The 25,523-nt window shown below is 33.0% G+C and overlaps 1 protein-coding gene and 1 pseudogene across 4 annotated transcripts in view; both read right to left on the bottom strand.

Moving 5' to 3' along the window:
- Nucleotides 1–21,907, bottom strand: part of Dbp21E2 (putative ATP-dependent RNA helicase Dbp21E2) — a 154,781-nt gene extending 132,874 nt beyond the window's left edge. Inside the window, exons 1-3 of one of the 4 annotated variants that reach the window (XM_090399301.1) lie at nt 21,845–21,907; nt 12,783–12,864; nt 3,718–3,984 (exon numbers count right to left, since the gene is read on the bottom strand). In XM_090399301.1, the coding sequence (XP_090255427.1) occupies nt 3,718–3,984; nt 12,783–12,839 (324 nt within the window). In that variant the 5' untranslated portion in view covers nt 12,840–12,864; nt 21,845–21,907. Of the gene's footprint in view, nt 1–3,717; nt 3,985–12,782; nt 12,942–21,111 lie in introns of all 4 variants that reach the window. The other 3 variants (XM_090399298.1, XM_090399299.1, XM_090399300.1) reach the window with 3 other exon arrangements.
- LOC150102270 (activin receptor type-1 pseudogene) lies at nt 16,705–18,284 on the bottom strand (annotated as a pseudogene).
- Nucleotides 21,908–25,523: the final 3,616 nt, after the last annotated feature.

The following is a 25,523-nucleotide window of genomic DNA, read 5'->3' as shown; positions in this document are numbered from 1 at the left end:
TGAAGAACAAGATGGATTCAGGATCAGATTTTCACTTTACAACAAACAGTTAAAAAATTGTGGGAATATAACAAAGATCTATATTTAAGTTTGTTGTTAAAACTGGTGTCACACAAATATGTACATTATCCCCTTTGCTATTCATTATCTATATGGATCACATTATGAAGGAAAGTGGAAAGTGGTATCCTGATCAAAATTGGAGATGTTAAGCTCAGCTCTTTACTTTATGCAGATGACGTTATTCTTTTAAATAAATTCAATACATGTCTGCAAGATTCCCTGACTAAATTCAATAACTATTGTAATAAATTTGGTATGAAAATCAGCAATAACAAGACAAAGATAATGAAAATAGGCAGAAACACTGAAAATATCAAGTGCATCATGAAGATGTTACTTGTTCTATAGGTTCAAGAGAACCTATAGAACAAGTAACACATTTCAGTTACTTAGGCACAATTTTTAGTGAAGATGGTAAATTAAATATGGAAATAGACAACAGAATCAACAAAGCTCGTATGGTAGGAAGTCAACTGAATAAATTTATATGGAATAAGAGAGAAATTAGACAAAACACAAAATTAGCTGTATACAAGACAGTGTTCAAACCAATTTTAACTTATTTGATCTGAGAGCTGGGTTAGACATAAAACACTTGACTAAAGACTAGAGAGCACAGACATGAGAGTCCTGAGAAAGATACAGGCATGAACAGATGTTATCAATGGCAATCATATTCTAAACAAGAATATTAGGAAACAACTTGACATTGTTCTAGCATCCAGAATGTGTTAGCAGAGCTAATCTCTGTGGTATGGTAACTTAAACAGAATGGGAGAGGAAAGATTAGCAAAACAAGTGTTCTCTTCCAGGCTGGTAGGAAAAGATCCAGAGGAAGACCAAGATATAGGTGGATTGATATGGTACAAAGTGCCTTAGACGATAGGGATATAAGATATAATGTTAGAGTCTTGACAAATAACAGATTAATTTGGAGGAAAATAGTTGATCAGAAGTTAGTAATGGTGTAACGTATTCGTGTAGTACTATCATAATATCCTATACATCCCTGAGGGTACATATCAGGAATTTGATGATGATGATGACATTAGTATAAACTTAATATTAAGCCAATTAAGTTGGTACTGTAATATTATTCAGTTAGTGTATGTTTGCAGCTGTTCATCGACAATAACCACTACATTATCTCATTCTTCCATCTATACTGCAGCCCTGGTATAGATGGAAAAAACATCCCGAGCTTCGTGACAAATTCCAGAGCGAGAACTGGAATTTGTCATGAACAGACGACGAAGTGGACTACATCATCCAGGCAACAATCATAACCTATAGTGAAGACATACTGAGGTATTGTGAAATTGACCGAAATGTACATGTAAAAGGCTACCATAAGTAAGCACAAATTTTGTTAACACTTTGTAAAGGTGAAATTGGAATTATTGTATGTAATGAGGATGCCTACAGGTATTTGTTAGTAAAATGTTAAGTAATGAGTTATGGTTACAAAAGGGTAGATTGATCAAAAATATGTATTATAATGAAAGGAATTATAAATTAAGGTGTAACTTAGGGAATAGCTACATGTTTAATTTAGATTATTTAACATTGTGAAAGGGTTTAATAAGTTGTATGTAATATAGTCAGTTGTATGTTGCCCCTATTGTATTTTGATAGGCTGAGAGAGAGAGAGAGATATCATTTCCTCTTTGATGTGTGTAGTACATTCTTTCTTGGTTTAAATAAAATGTTTTGTCTGTTTAACTACCTTTCTGATCAATTTCCAATGCACTCTAAAATATCTGTAATATATCTCTAAAAAAACTAGTGAACCTGCATGCACTATGGATTGAGAATTGCCATGACTTGCTTAATAGCAGTGGGAACAGGAATAAGACTTAGTAGGATTAATAGTGAGATATATGTTAAGCAGATCAAAGTAATTTTAAGAGTAAAGCAGCATAGAATTAGTTAAGATATAAGCAGCTGGGAGTGCAGCACGAATAAGGTTAACAAAGGTACAGTTGATATTAAGATACAAGAATAAATAAATAGAATATTACAATGGCGCAGACAACGACCATAAAATTTAACAACACCATATTATAAAGCAGAATTAGTATCTATAAGCTGATCAGTATTTAACAGTAATGAATTTTACTTAATTCTGTGGCATTCTTTTAATATTCTCTGAATTTTAATCCATTTACTATACCATTTTTAATTCCTTTTACTTACCATACATTCATGCCTATTTATATGTACCACCCTAGATGAAAGAGCAGACCGTTTATCTGCTCTACCAAAAAAAAAAAAAAAGAGGCAGGAGATGAAATAAAACTATAGCACATTTGAAAGTCTTCATGTAGCAGATAATTTTCATCACCAACAGTGAAACCACTGCCCTGCATACTAAAGGCCTACAATAAAGACCAATCATAATTTATGAATTATCTAACCCTTAACCCACTCACAATATTGAGGTATGAATTACATATTTATAACCTTTCTTGGATGAGATGCATGTACAAAAAAAAAAAAAAAAAGAAAAAAAAAGTAAATATTTTCTATTTTTATACAAAATATCTTTTTACTGTATTTTTGTCTGCCATCTGAATAGTCAACTAATATACCTTATTTTTTTTGTTAACTTTATGGATGTCCTAAATAGGATGACTGCCTTCAGCACACAAAACTGAAAACTATTTATGGTATTCAAAGCAATATTTATGTATTCTTTCACAGATGTTGCTTTGTAAATTACAACTCATGACATTAGAGAAACCTGATGATAGTTTAGAGTTAAATTTGCTCTGGATTCTTTACCAAACTTATGTGGAAACCCTTGTATAAATAAGTATAATGGTAAGGGAGTGTATATTCTCCATCCTACTCACTCATATAAACAGACAGTAAAATATTGTATTATAGGTAAAAATTATTTTAGTAGCTTTTAAAAAAGAGAAAACTGCTACTCTTAAAACAACCCAAGAAGTGATGAGTATATGTTACTATTTAATAAGTGAAATTCCCAAAGAACTAAACAGTGTATGATAGGCTTACAATGTTGTGGGAGCAGAATGAATTAACAATCAGTTCAATGGAGTAACAGTTTACACAAGTTATAGTTAATCAACCAACTGCAATGTAGTGTTATAAGCAAATTCATTACAGAAAAGACCTAACCTAAGTCTAGAGAACCAATACTGATGCTATTATAAGCTCACTATTGAAAACAATTTCCCACCATTTTCTTTGTTTACTGAACATAGCTTTATTACTCTCCCCAAATTTATTACTCTTCAGTAAATTGTGTTCAATGGTTATTCAAAGTTATGCAAAACTATTTCTTGAGTTCCTAAAGTCTGGTACAGAAAACATCTACTGTAATAAGCTCATTCAGCTATTAAAAAAACTTGACCAAATTCTCATTGGCAAAATGCTATTCTAAAGGAAATTCATTACATCAAACTATTCCTCTACAAGTTGCTGCAGTGAGAGTTTACTGCATAAATGTATTTATTGATGTTGTGAGAGAACTAAAATAACAACAAATAGTATCCTCACAACACTGTAGAAGTTACTAATAAATAGCAATTAAACTAAAATAGGTTATGAATTTTTCGATAAAAGAAGTCATATACTAATAATAAACAAATTAATTATTATTTATTTTATTATTTTTTTTTCACATACCTCTCCAAAATTCTTTATTGTAAAATAGTCACCAGCTGATTTCTTATTCTTCCAGCCAAGTGAAGCAAGTGGAATATTGGAAAATTTTGGGTAGGACTGTCCTCTATAGTGGTTACGATCAGAATTCCGGCAGGATATTATAGGTATATTTCTGTTACCACCATATCTTCTCTGGTATTCATTTTCTTGCATTTTTTTCAGATATTTCTTTTTTATCTTATTTTCCATATAAACAGGCATAGTGATCACTGGTAAATCTGATGTAGACTGAAAAAAAAAAAAAAACATATATACACACACACTATCTATCTTCTATTAATCTATCTATAATAATCTACCATTTATCTTCAAAAAAACAACGAATCCTTCAATTAACTACCCCCTTGTATATTAACTGACTTCTGGTATAGCATCTCAATGTGGTCAGATAAACAGTACATTATTGTGCGTGTGTTTATACATATATATATATGTTAAAGATACCAAGCTATTTTAAACCTGGTTTTACTCCATTTCCCAAGTAAACAAACAGACAAACAAGTCAAGTTTGCACCTGCAAGTCTCCTCCAGGAGATGTGCTTTGCATTAAGGGTAAATATTAAGATTAGTGATCAGAGCTTATTCTACTTTTACCATGAGTTGCCTTGGTCTTGCACTACGTGCAGGGTCAGCTAGACTTGCAACACTTACAGGTGCAAACTTGACTTGTCTGTTTGCTTACTTGGGAAATGGAGTAAAACCAGGTTTAAAATAGCTTGGTATCTTTAACATTTATTATACCCAAGGTAAAATACTTTCTACATATATATATATATATAAACATATAGGAGATCTCTGGTAATTTTATATCAATTCTTCAAGGATGTATTCCTAAAGCCATACCGAATTAGAAATGTCATATAAGAGATTGAAATATCACATGCATAAGAAGACATACCCAGAAGCATTTCAGCTAGCAAACTGAGGAAGTCGTGAAGTCAAATGTGTCAGATTATTGAAATATTGTTATAAAACCATATCATGATTGAAAATTGTTAGCCTTGACTTACACAGATTCATAGATACATGGTTGCAGTAGTTCAATATGAAACTAGCAATGCCATCTAGCAAGAATGTATTCCTAAAGCCATTCCAAATCAGAAATGTCATGTAAAATAGATTGAACATAATAGACAGCTAAAATATAGAGCAGGAAAGGCTTCAATTCGGATAGGTAAGATATTAAAATGGAGGATATGCAGATCCAGCCATATTTTATAACCAAATATAGAACAAAATTTTAAAAATTACCAGAGAACTAAATTAAATTTTTGAATTTTTTTTAAAGATTCTTTCTATATTTGGGTTTAAAATGAAGGATATTATGGATCCAGCTATATTTTATACCCAAATATAGAAAGAATCTTAAAAAAAAATTCAAAAATTTAATTTAGTTGTCTGGTAATTTTTAAAATTTTGTTCTATATTTGGTTATAAAATATGGCTGGATCTGCATATCCTCCATTTTAATATCTTACCTATCCGAATTGAAGCCTTTCCTGCTCTATATTTTAGCTGTCTATTATGTTCAATCTATTTCACATGACATTTCTGATTTGGAATGGCTTTAGGAATACATCCTTGCTAGATGGCATTGCTAGTTTCACATTGAACTACTGCAACCATGTATCTATGAATCTGTGTAAGTCAAGGCTAACAATTTTTCAATTACAATAAGCATCTACCTAGAATCACTAAAGGCACAACTTAAGCTTAAGGCAGAAACAAACAAAATGGCAATGACATGACTTTCCTAGTAAGCTGACATACAGATAATAATGTCATTGCCATTTTGTTTGTTTCTGCCTTAAGCTTAAGTTGTGCCTTTAGTGAATCTAGGATCTAGGTAGATGCTTATTGTTAACAAAATATATTATACTTACTTATTGTGCACCACATGAAGTTCTCAGCCAATACAATCCACGATCACTTCTAAGAAAAGAGCCATATTAATAGAAGAAATGGAAAAGTTATTGGTATATAGACTGAAAACATGCAACCCTTAACATGCCTGAGAAATGTAAAAGTGACGATAATACATTTATTCACAAAGATAAGAAGAGGTGCATTATAACTATGGAGACTAAAAATAGAAGTTATTGAACAACATGAAAAGGGTAATAAGTTTACAAACATAGTGTGCTTACGAAATGAATGAATTGACTGTTAGAACTATTATAAAAGATAAGTTAGCATTGTGTGCCACATGAAGATAAGCCAATGCAATCCACAATCACTTCTAAGAAAAGAGGCATAGAAGAAATGGAAAAGTTATTGGTATATAGACTGAAGACATGCAACAATAAAGCTGATAAGTCTTATGCTTATATAAGGGAAAACCTCAAGATAGCATGGACTGTATATACAGTATTACATATTCATAATTACATGTGAGTTTATATTTATGTAATCACTGGAATGGTATGTAGAAAATTCACTGAAAACCGATCAAATGACAATTTACTGAAAAGAAATTCACCGAAAAACAGTTCCTCTAAAAAAAACAATTCACCGAAAAACAGTTCCTCTAAAAAAAACAATTCACCATAAAACATTTGGCAACTTATCGAAAGGCAAATCATTGAAAAATCATAATTCATCAAATACCAATAGTTTATTGAAATTACAAATCATCGAATGAATACTTCACTGAATAATGAATTATAAGATGTGAGGAGTCTGTTTATCAAAAAATAACTTCAGTTTATGTCGATTAACTGTGATGCTATTGAAGCTTATTTGCATATTTTCTTTACCACTTGTATATTTTATGTGGAAGTGTGTCGAGTTTTTTTTTCTCACCTAGAAATGTTCATTTCAGTCTGTATATGTATACCATGCATTTTACATAATATGGAAAAGAGTATGTAAAAAATAATATTTACTTGAGACTAAACACAACTTTTTCCACTCACTTACATTAGGCCTCCATTATATATTCCTTATACATAGATATAAGGAAATAAATAAAATCTTTCCATTTTTAAAAGTATATGTAACATTCTTCCTCCTTCAGCTTTTTTTTCAGTGCTTAGAAATTTCAAGTAAAAGAGTATACTTGAAGTCTGCTGGATGCAAAGGTCACCACTCCATTATAGTTAATCTGTTAATGGCTATACAATTGCTGTGAAGGATTAATTGGGAGTAGGTAATTATGTGATAAAAGGTAGAATTCTGTTTTTTTTTTTATTTGATGAATAAAAAAATCTTTTTTTTCTTTTTTTTTTTTTGAGAGAGAGGGTGTTTTTTAATCAAAGTACTTTAGCCTAGTGGCTTTGCGCTTTGCAACCACATGCATGGGGAAGGAGTGTCCTAGGTTCGATTCCCATCGACAACGCGAGGAGCTTAAGGATATTCCTCAGCCATAGCCAAGTTAGCTGGTCTTGGGCATGGACAGCAGAGTTTTTTCTGCCAGTTTATCAGTGGTTTTTCATCCTGCAAGCAGGCAAACCAGCCCCGTGAACACACACAGATAACAGTCAGGAATACTTAAGACCCAGCCATAGGCCTGATTCGTCAGCTATGCTAGTCCTGAGCTCAGATAAAATTTGAGGGGATTGAGATGGTGCTGTACCTTCCCTTAAGGGACTCATAGCTGTTGTATCATCATACGAAATTAACTAACTAATCAAAGTACCAATGAATCTGGAGGTTTGCAGGTTAATACTTTTTTTTTTACTTTTTTGTTTGTTTTTCAGTCTATATACCAATAACCTGATGATTTGCAGAATAATTTCATAGGTTAAATAGGTCAAATAAGTTATATAATAAGGGTGAAAAAAAAGAAGAAAGGATGGATAAGAGAACAGTCAGTTATTCATAAATGAAAACAAAAATACTATAAACCATCTTCTTCTTGCTTTCCAGTGGCCTGTTCAGGACTCACTTCCATCTTTTTAAGGGTCTTCCTCTGCATGAGGTACCTTTTGGGCAGCAATTTAGAATTTGTTTAGGTATTCTTTTCTATTCATTCTGAGTATGTGTTCTTTCAATTTTTCTCTGTAGCAAATAACTGTTTCATTTAGAGAGTTTGTAATTCCAAGTTTATTTCTGATTTTGATACTTTTAATTTTGTCCATTATTGTGACTCCTTCAGTTCTGCGCAGAAATTTCATTTCAGATGATTCAAGTCTTCTTTCATCTGCTTTTTTTATTGTCCATATCTTACTGCCATGAAGTAAGGTAGGTTTAGCTACTGTATTGTAGATTCTCATTTGTGTGTGTTTTTGTACATAATTGGGTTTAAAAATTTTATTTATAATGCCTGTTACTTTTAAAAAGTTTGATAGTTTCGGTTCTATATCTGCTTCATTTTCATATGACATTGAGTGCATTCTAAATATTTATTTACATGTATTTACTTGCTCTATTATTTTGTTGTTTATTACTATTTTGCTTCTCATTGGGTTAACATCTTTGAAGGCCATGACTTTTGTTTTATCTACTATAAACCATAACAGTGATAATATGCATATATAAGTACAAAATTTAACCATGACCGTATTTAACTAAAGGAAACTAATATGGAAAATAATTTATTGTAATAAAGAGCTTTTTTTTTTTTTTTTTAAAGTATCTTGCAAGCGTTCCCATAGCATCACGTTCCGGAAATTTAGGAAATTATCACCAGGGCATGTTTGCCAATTTCATCATTTTATCCATCACATCAGAATATCAGCATTTTGCAATTTACAGTAAATCAGTGTAAATACATTAATAATAATTAATCCAGATGGCTCACTGCCAACAATATATTGGCACATCACATGGAATCCTCAAGTTCTTAATTAAAGAAACAAAATTAAATATGATATAATAACAATAATAATCATTATTGTTAAGTGATGCCTGTATGCTGAATAAATTTTCATTTTCTAAAAGTTTTTTCATAAGCAGAACCTATTGTAGCTTTAATTACTTTTGAAGCAAATACATGTCAAAAAGCCACCATACTTTAAGCACCGTTTGACTTATGCTGATTTTCAATTTGAGCAAAAACATTTGGAGTGAATTAACCACATAAGTCGATGACTTCCTGCACTGGATTTATTTAGAAGTATAACATCTGCATAGAGTAAAGAGCTGAGATTAACATATCCAATTTTGATATCAGATTTAACACCACTTTCCTTCATAATGCAATCCACATAGATAATGAATAACAGTGGAGATAATGTACACCCATGTCTCATACCTGATTTAACACCAAGCCATCTCCTGTACCTCCTTCAATTTTAACTGCTGACTAAAAATATAGACTAAGTACTGCTTGATATAATGTTTCATTTACCCATATAACTATAGCGTTTTGAACAGCTTTCCTCTTGGCACCAGTACAGTAATGAGGGTATGAAGCACCTGTGGCAAGTGTCTAACTTGCACCCCCCCCAACCCAAAAATGATATCTAAAATTTTGAAAAATTTAAATATAACAAGTTAAATTTTACTAAATGCAATATGTTAAACACCTACTATTAATCCCATCAAAATGAGTTGCAGTGTGTTGCAGAATTTGTGTCTAAAGCGGTGTATTGTCGAAATTTAAAAATACAATATAAAATAGCAGACTTTTATATCTATTTATTTATTTTTAACATTTTTTACATTTTGCACCCCAAACCTAGTTATTGCGCCCGTGACAAGCATCTCTTTCGTCATGCCCTCGTTATGCCACTGCTTGGCACCTTGTCATGTGCCTTTTCCAGATCAATAAAACTTAAGTATAAAGAGCTAATAAGCTACATTTCGGCAATGAAAACATTACTTAAATTAAGGGGATATTAAATCGCACATGGTTTTAAAACCGAATAAGAAACTCAAAGATTGGAATCAGAGAATGGTCTAGCTACTCACTGATGAAGCCTCAAAAAAGGCTGAAACCAGTCTGGGTAGTGACCTCCCTCCATAACGTAATAACAGCATATATTTCCTAGGAAATGTGTTTTTACATTATGGAAAATACCTAAGAATAGCGATCTGAACTTCCCCCACCTTTGCAAAGAAACTCTCTGATTTCAATCTTTGAGTTTCTTATTCGGTTTTAAAACCATGTGGGATTTAATATCCCCTTAATTTAAGTAATAAAACTTATATACAAATCTTTGTTATATTCCCAAGATTTCTCAACTAATTGTCTTAAAGTGAAAATCTGATCCTGACAACCTCCATTTGGCCTGAATCCAATTTGTTTAATTTCACAATTTTTCTTAGCTATTTCTCAAGTATACCTGCATAAAACTAACCAGGGATATTTGGTAGAGAAATTTATTTGCAAATCTAACATTCAGTTTTATTTCCCTTTTTATAGATAGGTACTATAAAAGCTCTTACTCCAATCATCCAGAATTTGATCCTCTGACAAGGCCTTCTGAATCACTGTAAAACTTTTATATCTCCATATTTGAGCATTTGTGGTTGAATATTCATCTACTTCAGCTGCCTTTCACATTTCACGTTTTTGATGGCTTTTTCTAATTCAAGTATTAATACGTATTCCTAATTGCATTCAGGTTGAGTGTTTTCTATCACCATGCTGTCACCATTTGTTTCATTTAGTAATCTTTCAAAGTAATTACCTTCAAACATCTAAAATATATTTATCTTGTCATCTTAATCATCTCTGATTTCCTTTTTATTTATATTTATTTATTTATTTTTTTCTAACTTCTTACAAAAGTTTTCCCACAACTTTTGTTTAGCTAGTTTTATGCAGTGCTTTACTATCTTATATTTTTTTCTGCATTCTCTAAGAGCACAAGCTGACTTATTTGTAGAAACCTGAGATATGCTTTCTTCTTTTCCTTGACTGCCTCTTTAACTTTCTGAGTTTACCATGGAGTTCTGATTTTTTTTTTTTTTTTTTAATCCTTGCAGACTTTCTATGCCGTCTTAAAGACATTGATTCATGGACAGCATTTCTGCAGTATGTTAAGATTCATTAATGGAACTCCAAGAATTTTTAAATAAAACTGACACATGCATACTAAGATGCAGTTTACATTTGAAACTAAAAATAACAATAGCACTTCCATTTTTTGATTACTTTATTCTTCACCGACCCAGATGGAGGTCTTCAGTTATGAATTCTTTCAGAAAAGACACATAGAACATTACTCATGCTTTACCTCACCAATATGTTAAAAACTCACACAAGGAGGACTCTAACCCATCAGGCTCACTCTCTCTTTGCTCCAGAGTTACAACAGAGTTGGACACTGTTACAACAAGAAACCAAACACACAAAAGCTACTTTTCTATTCTAATGGCTTTAGTGATACTTTTCATCAACAAGTGCATATGCAATACAGAGCTATTCCATCTTCAATGACTTCAAGTTAACTATGTGGGCCATCCAAAAAAAAAATCTCTGAGTGCAGTACTCTTAACCTGCAAGTCACATTCTGTCCTGTCTGGAAATTTTCTTCATTTTTCATTCTACAAAAGATAATCTTATTCCACTGGCATTCCTTATGGAGGACTGAAGCATATTTGCACAAATATTTACTACCAAAAAGAATGCAGTCATACAACATAAGAGCGAGTTCTTCGTGGAATGACTACCAGGAAAGTTGTAAAGCATTCTGCATTGCTCAAATATGAACAGATCTGATAGACTACATTTATTCCCACTGTGGGAAGTAATATTATTTAGCACTCCTCATGCCTTTTTTTTTTTTGGATACTTTTTATTCAACATTGCTAAGACTAGCTCTGCAGTACATTTCAATTTAATTAGATCACACTGCTCTTTATGATATCTGCATTATTAATCTTTCTGTCATCTACACTTCTGTTATTGTTCTGCTGTTTAAATCATACCAAAGGGTCTCACAATGTTAAGCAAAAATTCAATGAATAAAGAAAATATTTTAAGGTAAACAATCCATACTACTAGCTGGCTTGGTTGGCTAAACGGTTAATGTACTTGCTCTCCATCAACAGATGGTAGGCTCAAAAATCCAACTGTGGTCATGGATGTTTGCAATTGTCTTTAGGTGGTAGATGAATTATATTGTCCAATGTGATATCATTGTTCCATTTACTGGTAGACCTAAAGTAGCTTGAAAAGTTACATGTTTGGTCTCTAGGGCAGGGTTTCCAGACTATATAAAAAATAAGCAAAAATAATAAACAATAGCAAGTTTTAGGCATAGGTTTCTGTGGCTTAGCAGTTCATAAGAAAGATTCCAGTAATTGGACCACATGTTTATTAAGACAAATAACAATAAAAACAAACCCGACAAGTTTCGTAAGTCATTTGACTTACACCTTCAGGGGTCAAAGGTAACTAAAAGTTTAAACACAAGAAATGAGAAATTACTCAAAATAGTTCATTCTAAGCAGTTATGGCCATCTAACTGTTCATTAAATTAAAAATCCGAATGCAGAATGAACTATTTTGAGTAATTTCTCATTTCTTGTGTTTAAACTTTTAGTTACCTTTGACCCCTGAAGATGTAAGTCAAATGACTTATGAAACTTGTCAGGTTTGTTTTTATTGTTATTTATCTTAATAAACACGTGGTCCAATTACCGGAATCTTTCTTATGAATAGCACATTTTCATAGGTGGAGGACACACACACACACACACACACACACACACACACACACACACACACACACACACACACACACACACACACAAAATAAATAAATAAAATGTCAACTTATGTCTCAATTAAAAGACATAAGTAATTTAATATTGTCGTTTCGTCAGTGAGACACACTATTCCTATGCTCTTTTTCTTCTTTCAATTCTAATGACATTTCTAATAATATATTAAATGTGGTTTATTAAAAGGGCTTTGGACTACATCAATAAATTCGATTCCAAAAGCAATGAATATAACCAACCATCCATGAATTTTATCATCTCCTGCATCATTTATTCAGAATAGGTGACAAGCAGTAGTGAATGTGTGCAAAAATATGTATAATAAATGCATTTTCTTGGAAATGTAGAAAACATTGTAAAATGTCATAAATTACAACGAACCAACAAAAAATCTTGATATCATAACTTACCTGTGTGCAATATGAACGTAAACATATTGCTCTATGAAGTATCTTGAATGAAGTCATTTTCTAGTTTTATTTGTAAGGTTTTCTGCAAAGAACAACAAGAAGAAGAAATGGTTACTTTATGTAGCCCACCACCTTTTTTTGTAACTCCAAAATGATCCACTGGAAAAAAAATGACAATAATAAAGACTTAACAGCTTTTGACTACTGCAAGTTAATCCTTATGATTAACTATTATATAATGTTTATTGTGTGTAACATTGCTATAATCATATTTCAAAACAGATGAATTCTATAAAACCCCCAAAACACATCAGAATATGAATAATGTGGTCGAATCCTTCTCTTGTGAATTGAATTCATTCTTGATGTCATTTATGACCATGTTCATGTTTAACATCATAACTTTGTCTTATGGTAATAAAAAAAAAGACATGGGATGGACGACTGTTTCAAATTACAGCCACAACAACTAATATATATTAATATGTATTATGTCTGTTTTTCGGAAGGAAAGACAACTTCCACACCTCCATATGATACCAGCTCACAGAATTTTGAGAAGACTAAGATAAAGTTCTCTGCATCCTTGATGGGATTAAACCCATGTCTTATAATTAATGTGAGGTGCTGTTTCTCAAACATGTCGAAGAGGAATTTCAGGAATAAGATAAAAATTACTGGTATATACATATATATGAGGGTGGTCTGAAAAGTTCTCGGCCTAACAATGAAAAAATGAATTTATAATTTTAAATTATTTTTATTTTTCAACATAATCTCCCTCAAGACTATACATTTATTCCAGTGATGCTCCACTGCCATTATCCCATCCCTGTAGTGGTTCTCAGCTAGATCTGCAAAATACCCCTCTACAGCTGCAATCACCTCTTGATTCGAAGAAAACGCTGACCAGCGAGGAAGAGTTTTAGTTTTGGGAAGCGAAAGAAGTCAGAGAGAGCCAAATCTGAGGAATAGGGTGGATGTTCCAACAATTCATAGTGCAAATCCCTTAATTTTCCTATTGACAAAACACCTTTGTGGGCAGGTGCATTGTCTTGATGAAAGATGATTTTTTTCTTCTGCAAACCAAGCCTTTTCATCATGAATGTTTTCGTCTAGTCTGAATAAAGATCGGAATAATATTCTCCAGTCATTGTTTTACCCTTTTCAAGATAATTAATAAACAAAATGCCATTAGCATTCCAAAACACCGATGCCATGACCTTTCCTGTTGATGGAACCAACTTTGTCTTCTTTGGCGCTGAACAACTGGCTTCCATTCACTGTTTTGACTGCTGTTTGGATTCTGGTGTGTAATGGTGAATCCAAGTCTCATCCACAGTAATAAATCAATGCACAAAATCAGTTTTATTCTTGTTAAAGATACCAAGTTATTTTAAATATAAACCTGGTTTTTTACTCCATTTCCCAAGTAAGCAAACAAACAAGTCAGTCAAGTTTGTGCCTACTTGCAGGCGCAAACTTGACTGACTTGTTTGTTTGCTTACTTGGGAAATGGAGTAAAAAACCAGGTTTATATTTAAAATAACTTGGTATCTTTAACATATATTATACCCAAGGTAAAAAAACTTTCTATATAGTTTTATTCTTGTTAAAATGATCCAAGCACTGTTCAGAGATTTTTATGAGCAAGCGCGGCACCCATGTTGTGCACAGCGTTTTTCATTTGCAATTCTTCATGCAAAATTCATGCTACATGTTCTTCTGAAATGCCTATAGTCTAAGCAATTTCATGCACTTTGACTTGCCAGTCATCCAACACCATATCGTGCACTTGATCAATAATTTCTGGTGTTATTACAATTTTTGGATGTCCTTCAAGTGGATCATCTTCAAGGCTGGTACGGAAACATTTAAACTCGGTAGCCCATATCTTAATTGTCAAAATCGAAGGAGAAGAGTGCCCATAAACTTTTATGACCTTTGAATGAATTTCTTTTGGCATTAAACCTTCTTTTACAAAGAATTTTATAATCGCACAGCTCAATTTTATCCATTTCAAGGGATACAGACAACACTTTTGCTTCAGACAGCTGTATAAAACAATTGATAGAATGACTTGAATTTCACGTGGATGCTTATGATAGATGTACCAACTTAGAAAAAAAAATCTTGCTGATAATGTTGCCATCTATGGTTGAGGCCGAGAACTTTTCAGACCGCCCTTGTATATATATATATATATATATATATATATTCATTTTTCTAAATTAACTGACTTAAACCCGAGAATTATAACACAATGACATTTATTTGAAAAAACGCAACATGTTTCGTCAAGAATGACTTCTTCAGGCGATAAGAACATAGAAAGATAATAAAAGACACTTAAATTAACATTGACACACTCTAAAGTTATACAATTATAAAGCCATAATATTCGACTGTAAATTACAGTTATTATGAGCTTGAACTACAGTCCGAGTTAAAGTTCGACTGTAAATTACAGTTATTATGAGCTTGAACTACAGTCCGAGTTAAAGTTCTATTGTTGTACACCTGTGCGTGTGTGGAATCACGCGATCTCCAGTATCTAATAGTAGAGTTGAAAGAGTCTGCCAAATTATAGCTAAGATTATTATTCAAATGAAAGGGGTCTAAGGTGATTTCCCTTGACTCGACAATGCGGCGCTCTATTTCATCATGGCTGAAAATTATTAATGAAAATTATTATTGAAAATTAGTAATTATTAATGCACCGTAAAATAATACAGTATAAATAGCATGAGATAATTAAAAAAAATTTTTTTTTTCATTTGGTCATTTGACCTTTCTAATGAAATTATCAAGAACGATTGCACAGTGAATCAAACATTATCCATCACAAAGGACTGAGAACTGTTCCAATATCTTGATTTTATGTCTTCAAAAGACTTGCTTTCAACTGAATCATTGTTAAGCTTAGTGGGACGCATTTCTAGATTTGGTCTTTCATTGACATAGTTAAGTGTGTTCATAAATAACACCAGAATGTTTTTTGTTATTATTATTGTGTTTAAAAAGGCAGATCCTTTCACACGTTCCTTTATACAGGCAGCATCCTTCACAACTGAATTCACGGTTGATGGTGTGAGACTAAGATCATCTTATAGCCATTAAGCTTTGTCTACCTTCCATCTAAATCAATGAAAAAAAAAAAAAAAGTCAAAAACTGAATTCACTAAAGAAATCAAATTCCTTAGAAGAACAACTGGATGTTCGTGGGACCAGAAAAAACAAAGAAATTTTACAATACCAGAATTTTATTATTATTTAGGCCTCCAAGGAGTCAAAAGACTCATCACAGGAGGTCCTTCCTAGGAAACACAAGTCTATCAAGACTCATCGTGGGAGTTCCCTCCTAGGAAACACAAAGTCCATCATACCACTCCATAAAATCATTGACCGTTCTTGCTTTCACCACTCTATCAGGCAATGCATTCCACAGTTTAATCGCCCTCCATGCAAAGAAACCACTCCTCACCCTCTTGCTCACAGTTTCCTTTTGTAACTTCCAGGGATGGCCCCTTGTCATCACTCCTTCCTGCTGTTCAACCAAGCAAAAGAACTCCCCAGTGTCAACCCTGTAACCTCTCAACAGTTTAAAAGTCTCAATCATATCACCTCCTTCTATCCACCAAACTCTGCAGTCACATTCCCTCAGCCAATCCTCATAACTAACATTGTACAGTCCTGAAACCATCTTTGTTATCTGCCTTTGTACCCTTTCTGAATAAATGCAATACTTCTTTGGATGAATGATGGATGAGTATCTTAGTTTCTGAATGATGTCCCCCCTCCCCTTCCTTTCTTGAACTTGGCTTATTTAAAATGTACTTTAATCACAAACAAGGCACTATTATCTGATCTCACCAACTGATGCAGATTCTAACTTAGAGATCTGTAATAGTATATACATGTACTAGGTATCCAAGTGAATTTCACGATTAGCTGAAGCTATTTTCAGTAAAGTCTTTACTCTTAAATGTAAGATGGGCAGATGGATTTTAATGCCAACATTCTTTCATAACTTTTGTTACTGATGTTAATGTAGGATCTTAAGACCATCTATTACGAATGCTGGGCCTTTGGTTATCAATACACACAACTTTTTTCATATCTTCAAAGCTGGAATCGTTAGGAACTAGACCATGAAATGGAGGTCTATATTCTTCTGCTATACTTCCACTAAGACATCTACAGCAGATTTCCCAAAGCACAAGACCCAGAGCATAAATATCTACATGACGATATGACTCAAATATCAGATTATTTAATGTTTCATCCAATAACTCGGGCCATGTACCTTTTAGTGCTCACTCTGTAATTCTGTCCAATGTTCATTTCACCTGTTGTTTGAGTGTGAGTGACAGCTAATCCAAAGTCAGCTATGGCACATGTTCCATTATCTTTAACTAGTATATTTTTGGTCTTAATGTCTCTATGAGCAATTGCTGGTTTTCCTTGCATACCAAATATTTCTGTATGAAGATGGGTAAGTCCAGAGACAACTAAGCAAGTGCAATCACCATAATTTCATGAGTAGTTAGAGAAGACCTATTCAAATAATCATAATAGAGATCCAGCCTCATGATAATGGGTTACCAGCCAAAGCTGAGTACAAGAATTATAGGAAGTAACATCTGAACCAACATAACCAAGAATATTTTCATGGTGCAGCATTACTGTGCTTTATATTTCTGTTTCACGAATCCATGATGCCTCATCTCTAGAAAAGAAAATTTTAACAGCTACATTTTCTCCTTTCCAAACTTCACCATATCCTCCCTTACCTATGCAATCTACAAGAACAACCTGTCGAGCAAGAGTTCTTTGAATCAGCAGTGGCAATCCAGATCCACTCCCTGAAATTACGGACTGGTCAAATATTTCTCTTAGTGTACTATCTCCTGCAGCAGTAGCTCGTAGATCATCGTGATATATATGGTCCATGTACTGATGATTTACTAGAGCAGTAATACGCCTTTTATGCATTCTCCTCATTAACAGTATAGCAATTAGTACGATAACCAAAATGGCAACAATAGGACAAAAAATGGATAGCAATATATGCAAAAGGTATTCTGAACTTGCTAAATCTTCACCTGGAGCAAGTAATGGTTTATGGGTGATTAGTGGGAATGAACCATTATTACGAAAGTTTCCTTTACAGCAATATACACTATACTGTCCTGAGTGAGGTCTACTGCCTGTGTGATGTTTTGTGCTACAAAGCATATTCAGTCGCTCTTCAAAGACAACACATCCTTTATGATGCCTGAGATCACCATAAGAATCTATTACACTGAAGCTATAACACATAAGTGCATTTTCACAAATTGTCAGGTCATCACAAGACTCATATTTACACGAATAACACTGATACCTTAAAGTTATGTTACTAGGCTTAGTCAGAAATGCAGCATCGGTTCTATCTTCTGCTATTATAATAAAACATAATTGTAAAAATATTCTCAGTTTTATCCACTTATAATGCGTCATTATAACAGAAATATATGGAATATAGTTAGCGTTTGTAATGCAGTTCGATATAATTTAGTAGTGAATACATATTGGCCTTGAGATGCTAAAGCAATGCAATTCAAACATTCTGCTAGGTTACAAAAATAAAAAAAAAATAATGAAATAAATAAAAGTCAAGTTAATGCTAACAGTACAACTAAAAGGCTTCTGCTTTCAACTCATCTTTGCGAAAATTCAATATAAACCCATTAAATAATTGTATAAGAAAATATATACAAAATTGGATAGAACAATTACACTGAACTGACAATAGCAGACTACAAAAGTATTGTAGAGATAAATAAATAAATGGAAAAAGAAGAATTAGAAGACCAAGGACAGTCATGAGACTGGAACAGGTAATTTGCCTAAAACCATGATATGATATGATGATGAAGAATACATTAGTTTTTATTTTCATATTACCTGCAGTATTTTAGAAAATGTAGTATGCATATATATATATCTTAAAAATATATTGTACTTTAGACAAAAACAGAGTTTAGAACAAGTGGTAGTTGTGTATGAAATTGAGTCTGAGCGTTAGTTCTGGCATGAAGCACTGTGTGTGTGAATGATATTATGAGTGCGCCAAATATATATATCTTTTTTGATTGAAGCTATGGCACATAATGTTGAAGAATGTAATTTTCCTCATCAATTTGTTATCTCATATAGGAAAATTTTCTGTTTAACATATTTTGTTCAAGTCACATTTTTTAGGAACATACAAATGCAACATCAAACAAAGGATACCTGTACACACACATACAAAATGTAATATAATTTGATATATCAAAATTCCAAGAATTTAAAAGTCAAATGGACACTTACATATTACTTAAGCATTATAATCTGAAATGTTCTATAACAAAACCAAATTTATTGCCTTGTTTAACTGATAAAAAAGCTGTTATGAAATCGGCAGCCTGGTTGGCCAAGTGGTTAGCGTATCAGCTCTCCAGCCAAAAGGCTGTAGGTTCGAATCCCACTGTGGGCATGGATGTTTGTGATTGTCTGTGGAAATACTAGTGGTGGTGGTTGGCGGTAGATGGCGTTGGTGTAGTTGCGGTCAGTTGATGGATTGAGTGGTTGAGACAGAGTTTGTAGAGCAGGTGCCCTCTCTTGATGAGTCTTTGGATTCCCTGGAGGTGTCAAATAATAATAATAATGAAGATTTTCTTCAAAAGATGGTACAGCTATAGATTCCACCCTTCTTTCTCCCTTCAAAAAATCCATCTTATCATGTGCAATCTGAAAAATTGCAATAGACCCCTCTCTACCCTCAAAATGGCTACACTAAACTGACGATGTGTGTTCTCCATTTAGCCACATGGCTTGGATGTGTTAGTAAAGTTTTTAACCCATTTTAGCAATCAACATGATACCACAGAAAAAGAAAACAATAACTGTCTGTTCTAGTCACCCAGCTATCTAACAGATCCTCGTTCTTTTCTGTTTGCAGGAAACCTACCTATACTGATTGTTACATCCACTACTCCTTTCCAACATTATGGTTATTATTATTCGTGCCTCCAGTCATTATTAAAAGTTATCATTATTAAAACTTTAGCAAACAGAAGTAAAATAAACAAATAAAAATCAGACTTGCACTATGTGCAAGCACAAACTTGACTTACTTGTCTGTTTGCTTACTTGGGAAATAGGATTAAAAACCAAGTTATATTAAATTGCTTGGTGTCTTGAATAAAAATAATTTTATACCATATTAGCCTTTCACTGAAATTGAATCTGTGACACTAATAGCCAATGGTTCCACCCATCCCTCTACAAAATCAACAAAATTCTACTTTCTGGACCTAAATCTAACCCTCTTCAAAATCAAAATGACAAAAAAATCCATTGCCATGACTCATCCAGGTCACCTCAGAAAATATTTAATGCATTCTCTAAAGATATAATATTTAATCATCTTTCAAGCTGCACCAAAAATTAACTACATTTATCTTTTCTCCAAAAGATCCTCTCCATCACCTTCAACTGGGTGTATGGTATTCTTTGTTCCCACAAATAAAAATATTTTGGTCAAACTGGAAAAAATAGCCATTATATTCAACATAAAAAATATGCCGAATATCTACATACAGTTGCTATGGTGTTGCAGATCATGCCCTTTGCAAAAATAAAATGCTACTATATATTACACAGGTGCAAATATAAATTTGACAGATTGTTTTTAGACTAAGAAAAACATCTAATATTCTCTTAGTCTGAATAAATAAAACTGTCATCATGAGATCATCAGCAGAAACCAAGATCCTCTCATCATACTCATAGAGAACATCAATTAAAACTGTAGGTTTGCATCATTTTGATTGAGTCTGTTTGCCTTTGTGTTGTTGTGCCTGCATGCACATATCATTGTGCCTATGAAAATGGCCTTTGGTGACTAAAGCAAAAGATTTTCCTAATAATCTAGTTATTTTTCTGCTGACAGGTTTCAATAGCATCAACCAGAACTGGTCACAAGCCATCTGCTACTTAACTTGCTGATGAAGCTGCAAGAAATGGCAGGTTTATGTTATATCTATATTTAACTGGGTCTACTGCAAATTAATGTTCTCAGTATTATATCAACCGTTCAACATGCAGCAAGCGGCAGATGGTAGGTATGAATTACCTTAAAAAATGAGGTTAACTATATGAATCAAGAAAGAAATGGCAGACCATATTAAGTGCATGTGTTCAAAGATGGACAAATCAAGCATTCCAAAATATAAAACAATTTGAAACATTAGCTACAAAAAAAACTAGGTATAAAATATATAACATCAAAAGAACTTACTGGGTTCGATTTCCTATTTACCTGAATATACTTGTATCTATGCTACACTGCTAGCATGTTGAAAAGTGGTGAAAAATTTCACTTGGACACTGTGTTCATATATCGTCTATATGATCTCATTAGTAGACCCTAAGTAAAATAACAAGCGAGTTTCTCCTTATGCAATTATTGTTGATGACGAGCATAAATAAATGCTCATCAACTGACCACTGTTTTGTGGTTCTCTAGAGCCAACTCACCACTATTTCGAGGTTTTATACAACTATATATATATATGCTTACAAGGAGTCTAGAAGTATGTGTCAAGCCAAGAGGAGAAATATGATACTCTGTTAAATAAGTTAAAAGGGGAAGTGAAGAAAGATTTTTTTTTTGCAAGAAAAAAAAAAAAAAAAAAAGACAGGACTGTGCTTTTTTGCAGTATTGAGGTGTTCTTAGCTTACTGAAGAACTGTATGGAGTTCAGTATTTAAAACACTAGTGGTAGGAGACCTTGAAACTAAGGATGCCTGATCACTGCTGTCTGTTAAATGAGTAGGAGAATGAGTAGTCATCAACAAATCTATGACAGAGTTCGAAATTAATTCAGTTTATTTGCATCATATAAACATTGACAGTTTATTTTATACCTATTACATGAAACACTAGAGTAGAAAATATTTCATGAAAGCGCTAATTGCAGTCTCCTTGGTATGTACATATTCTTTAAATTTGATTACACAATTAAAACACACCTTTAAAAAAATAAAGCATTGCAACATTCCTAATACTACTTCCAAACCACGTTGTTAACACACTAGGATGTCGTATCGTGTAGCGACATCTATACATATGTCTAAAGCAGTATTACATTAATCTGTGACCAGACTGGTCCTTCTAAAAATAAAACAAAAACATAAAACTTCGTGTACTTGCTGTGACATTTATTTAGAAAATCCCAGTCTTCTTTGTAAACAAATGAGAACTCACTGATAGCATGTCATGATGAGTCTTTTGTCTCATCATGACATCTCTTCTTTGAGTGCCATCTCCTATCAGAGGTCGGCGACAACATTGCCAAATTTTGAGCGATATTCAGCCATTCTGAATAGTGTCTTTCAGAGCCCATGTCAGTCTACTGTCTGATGTTTGCAAATCTTCTTCGTCTTCCTTGTCCTCTTCTTCCATTTATCTCTTTTATAATCAGTTGAAGTAATATTTTTCATGTGCAGTTTTTCTTCTTTTTATGGTATCTAAAAGTTCACGTGATTTCCTCATTTGTCCAGTACTTCTTGATTGAACATTTTTGCTGTCTGTGGGACTTTTAACATTCGTTTATATAACCACATCTCCACGTCTTCAAGTTTTCTTTTTTTTTTTTAATCGATGTTGTCTTCAAGTTCCAAGTTTCTATACCGTATAGTAGTACAGACCATACATTGCATTTAATCATTCTTACTCTAACCTCTAAATTTAAATTGCAGTTACACAGCGTTATTCACCAGGAGAAAGTTTTTTCTTGCCATTTCAATTCTAACTTTTATTTCCATTTCTTTCCCATTTAAAGAAAGTACTGAATTAGCAATTGGTTTCTTGTTTATGACATGAATTCAGTTTTGGTGATATTTATTTTTAATCCCATTTTTTCACTTTCTTCATTCACTACTTCGAGAAGATTTTGTAGATACAGAATATTGCCAACTAGGAGGGCTGTTTCATCAGCATATAGGATTATTGATGATTTCACCATTTACATTAATCCCTTCCTTTCTTCATTTCAGCAGGCTATCAAAAATCTATTATTCAGTTCTATTCTACTTAATATATGTTGTAATATGCCAAACTTGAAAATCAATAGCAACAGATCCAGATATTCACTCTTTTTGTTTTTTAATTATTTATTAATTTTTAACACAGATAAATTAAGAAATATTACGAAGACGTTATTAATTTTTTCATCATCATTTTAGTATTAAGTCCAACAAGTGCAGAGAATACTATCAAGCTATTGCATAACTAAGTTTACATTATTATTACTTCCCATTAAAAATTTGAAAGCTAAATCAAACCACCATCTCCTAGGTCTAATGTTTCACATTTTAGGCACTACTACAAGTTACATCAATACACCTACATCTTGATCCTTCTCCTGGTCTTTTTCATGTGATCCTAGCATGAAACACCTGATTTGATAACCTTTCGTTCTGTTTCCCATTTCTGTTTAAGTAATCAGAATAGCTCAGATTACACATTCTTGGTTGGTTTTACCCTTTCAGTCGTTTTCCCACCCTAAATGGCTTTGTAGGCATTGTCACAAAGTATTCCTGATGAGATTTTTACAGGGTAGTTCACCATTGCTTTCCACAATCCCGCAATTTTATCCGGGCTCAGGACCGGCATATGGCTGGTCCCGAGCCCGGATCCATGTGTGTGTTCACAGGGTCAGTTTTGCCTGTTCTGGAATGGGGTTTTTCACCCGAGCTTTCAGATGGAACCCCCCCCCTACCTTTATATGAGATCGGCTAACTGACCTTTAGTCGAAAAATACCAGATAAAGTTTCTCAACCAGTGTTCGATTCACTGACGGGAATCGAACACAGGTCTTTCCGACCAAAGGGGTTCGTCTCTATACTGATTGAGCTATGGAGACTCCTCTTACATATCTTGAATGATGTCAAATTAGTTCACATAACATTATTCTAGAATTTATGCTATATGTATCTCTACCAGTTTATTCCTCAGCGGTCTCATATCTGTATGGGCTGGTCCTCGATCAGCTGTTTATTTCTTTGCATTTATTTATTTATTCACGTTTCATATCACTAAGTTAAAATTAGGGTGAAAACTATTCATACTTATAGTTTACATTATTTCTCCCTTATAATAATAAATGATGATAATCTATGGTATGCTAACAGGTCCTTATGGCTCAGATAGGAAAAGGTAGTTAATTTTATTCTTAATATATATTCTTATGTACAAGTTGCGCATATAGTCATGGAGAAAAGAAATTCTATCTCGTCACCTTAAACTTGAACACATGTATAATTGTCCATAATAACTGTGAACTCGGAGGTTAGTTTTTATGATGCGGATTAAACACCCAAGTTTTCAGAAGATCGCTACTCGCCTTATCCACAAATTTATTCATCTGGTTCACTTATTCTTATTATACTACTAATTTGCCATATTCACTAAAATTGTGCCTAAACATCTGCAATGTTTGGCTTACTTTTTGATTTTCATTGAAAGTGCATAAGGATGTTTTACATTTCCTTGCCTATTTCCAGAAATTCCATAACTCAGTCAGAAAAACCTGCATCTGAACCATATCTAGAATTAGCAACTATTGGTGAGTTATCCAGTTTCACATGTAAGAGGCTGAATTTTCCCTTCCATAAAATCGCGTTTTTTTTTTTTCCAATCAAAAGGCAAATTAGCCAAAAGAACACACCTAATTAAAAGATAATACCGCGCTGGACTACTTCACATCTTTATTTGCTTTTTCCATAAATCCAAATAATCTATCCTAATTCATATTTTTATAGTTTATATATGAGGGTAGTCTGAAAATGTTCTCGGATTAACAATGAAAAAAAAAACGAATTTATAATTTCAAAATTATTTTTATTTTTCAACATAATCTCCCTTAAGACTAATACTTTTGTTCCAGCGATGCTCCTGTGCCATTATTCCTCCCTGCAGTGGTTCTCAGTGAGATCTGCAAAATACCCCTCTACAACAGCAGTCACTCTTGATTCGGAGAAAAACGCTGACCAGCGAGAAAGAGTTCTAGTTTAGAAGTCAGCGGGAGCCAAATCTGGGGAATAGGGTAGATGTTCCAACAACTCAAAGCGCAGATTTCTTAAACATGTACATTCCAGATTGGGTTATCACGCCATTTTCTGCAGATATTGAAAATATCGAATGTAATTTATAAGATGAACTTATTGAATTGTCAGTTGATCTTGAAGCTAAGATGATTTTTAAAAATAGGACTTTAAGTTACTTTTGACGAATATAAATGTTGTAGAAAAATATCCAAAACTTTCTGAAGTGGTACTCCCCTTTTTTGCTTGCATTTCCAAGCTTGTACATGGTTGAAGCTGGTTTCAGCCATGCTAATTCCATTTTAACAAAACAAAGAAATAAGCTAGATATAGAATCCCGTGGAGATTTAAGGCTGAAACTTACTAATTTTGAACCCAACATTGCTAATCTTGTCAAGAGGCATGAAGCACACCGTTCACATTGAGAACGTTAGTAAATTGTATACTAAGTTAATAAAAGTCTTATTTTCATATACATGTATATAAGGAAGATTATATTATTGTTATTTTATTATCTAAATTATTTATATTTTATATATTATTTATCCCTCCTATCAAATATGTAATGTTAAGAAGGACGTCAAAATCAAAAAGTTATCCCTTT

This window comes from Typopeltis vanoorti, chromosome 10 (genome assembly GCF_054136105.1).
Source record: "Typopeltis vanoorti isolate ZY-2024b chromosome 10, IOZ_Tvanoo_1.0, whole genome shotgun sequence".
Lineage (NCBI taxonomy): Eukaryota > Metazoa > Arthropoda > Arachnida > Uropygi > Thelyphonidae > Typopeltis > Typopeltis vanoorti.
The sequence above is the reverse complement of the archived record's forward strand: the minus strand, read 5'-3'. Positions and strand labels throughout refer to the sequence as shown.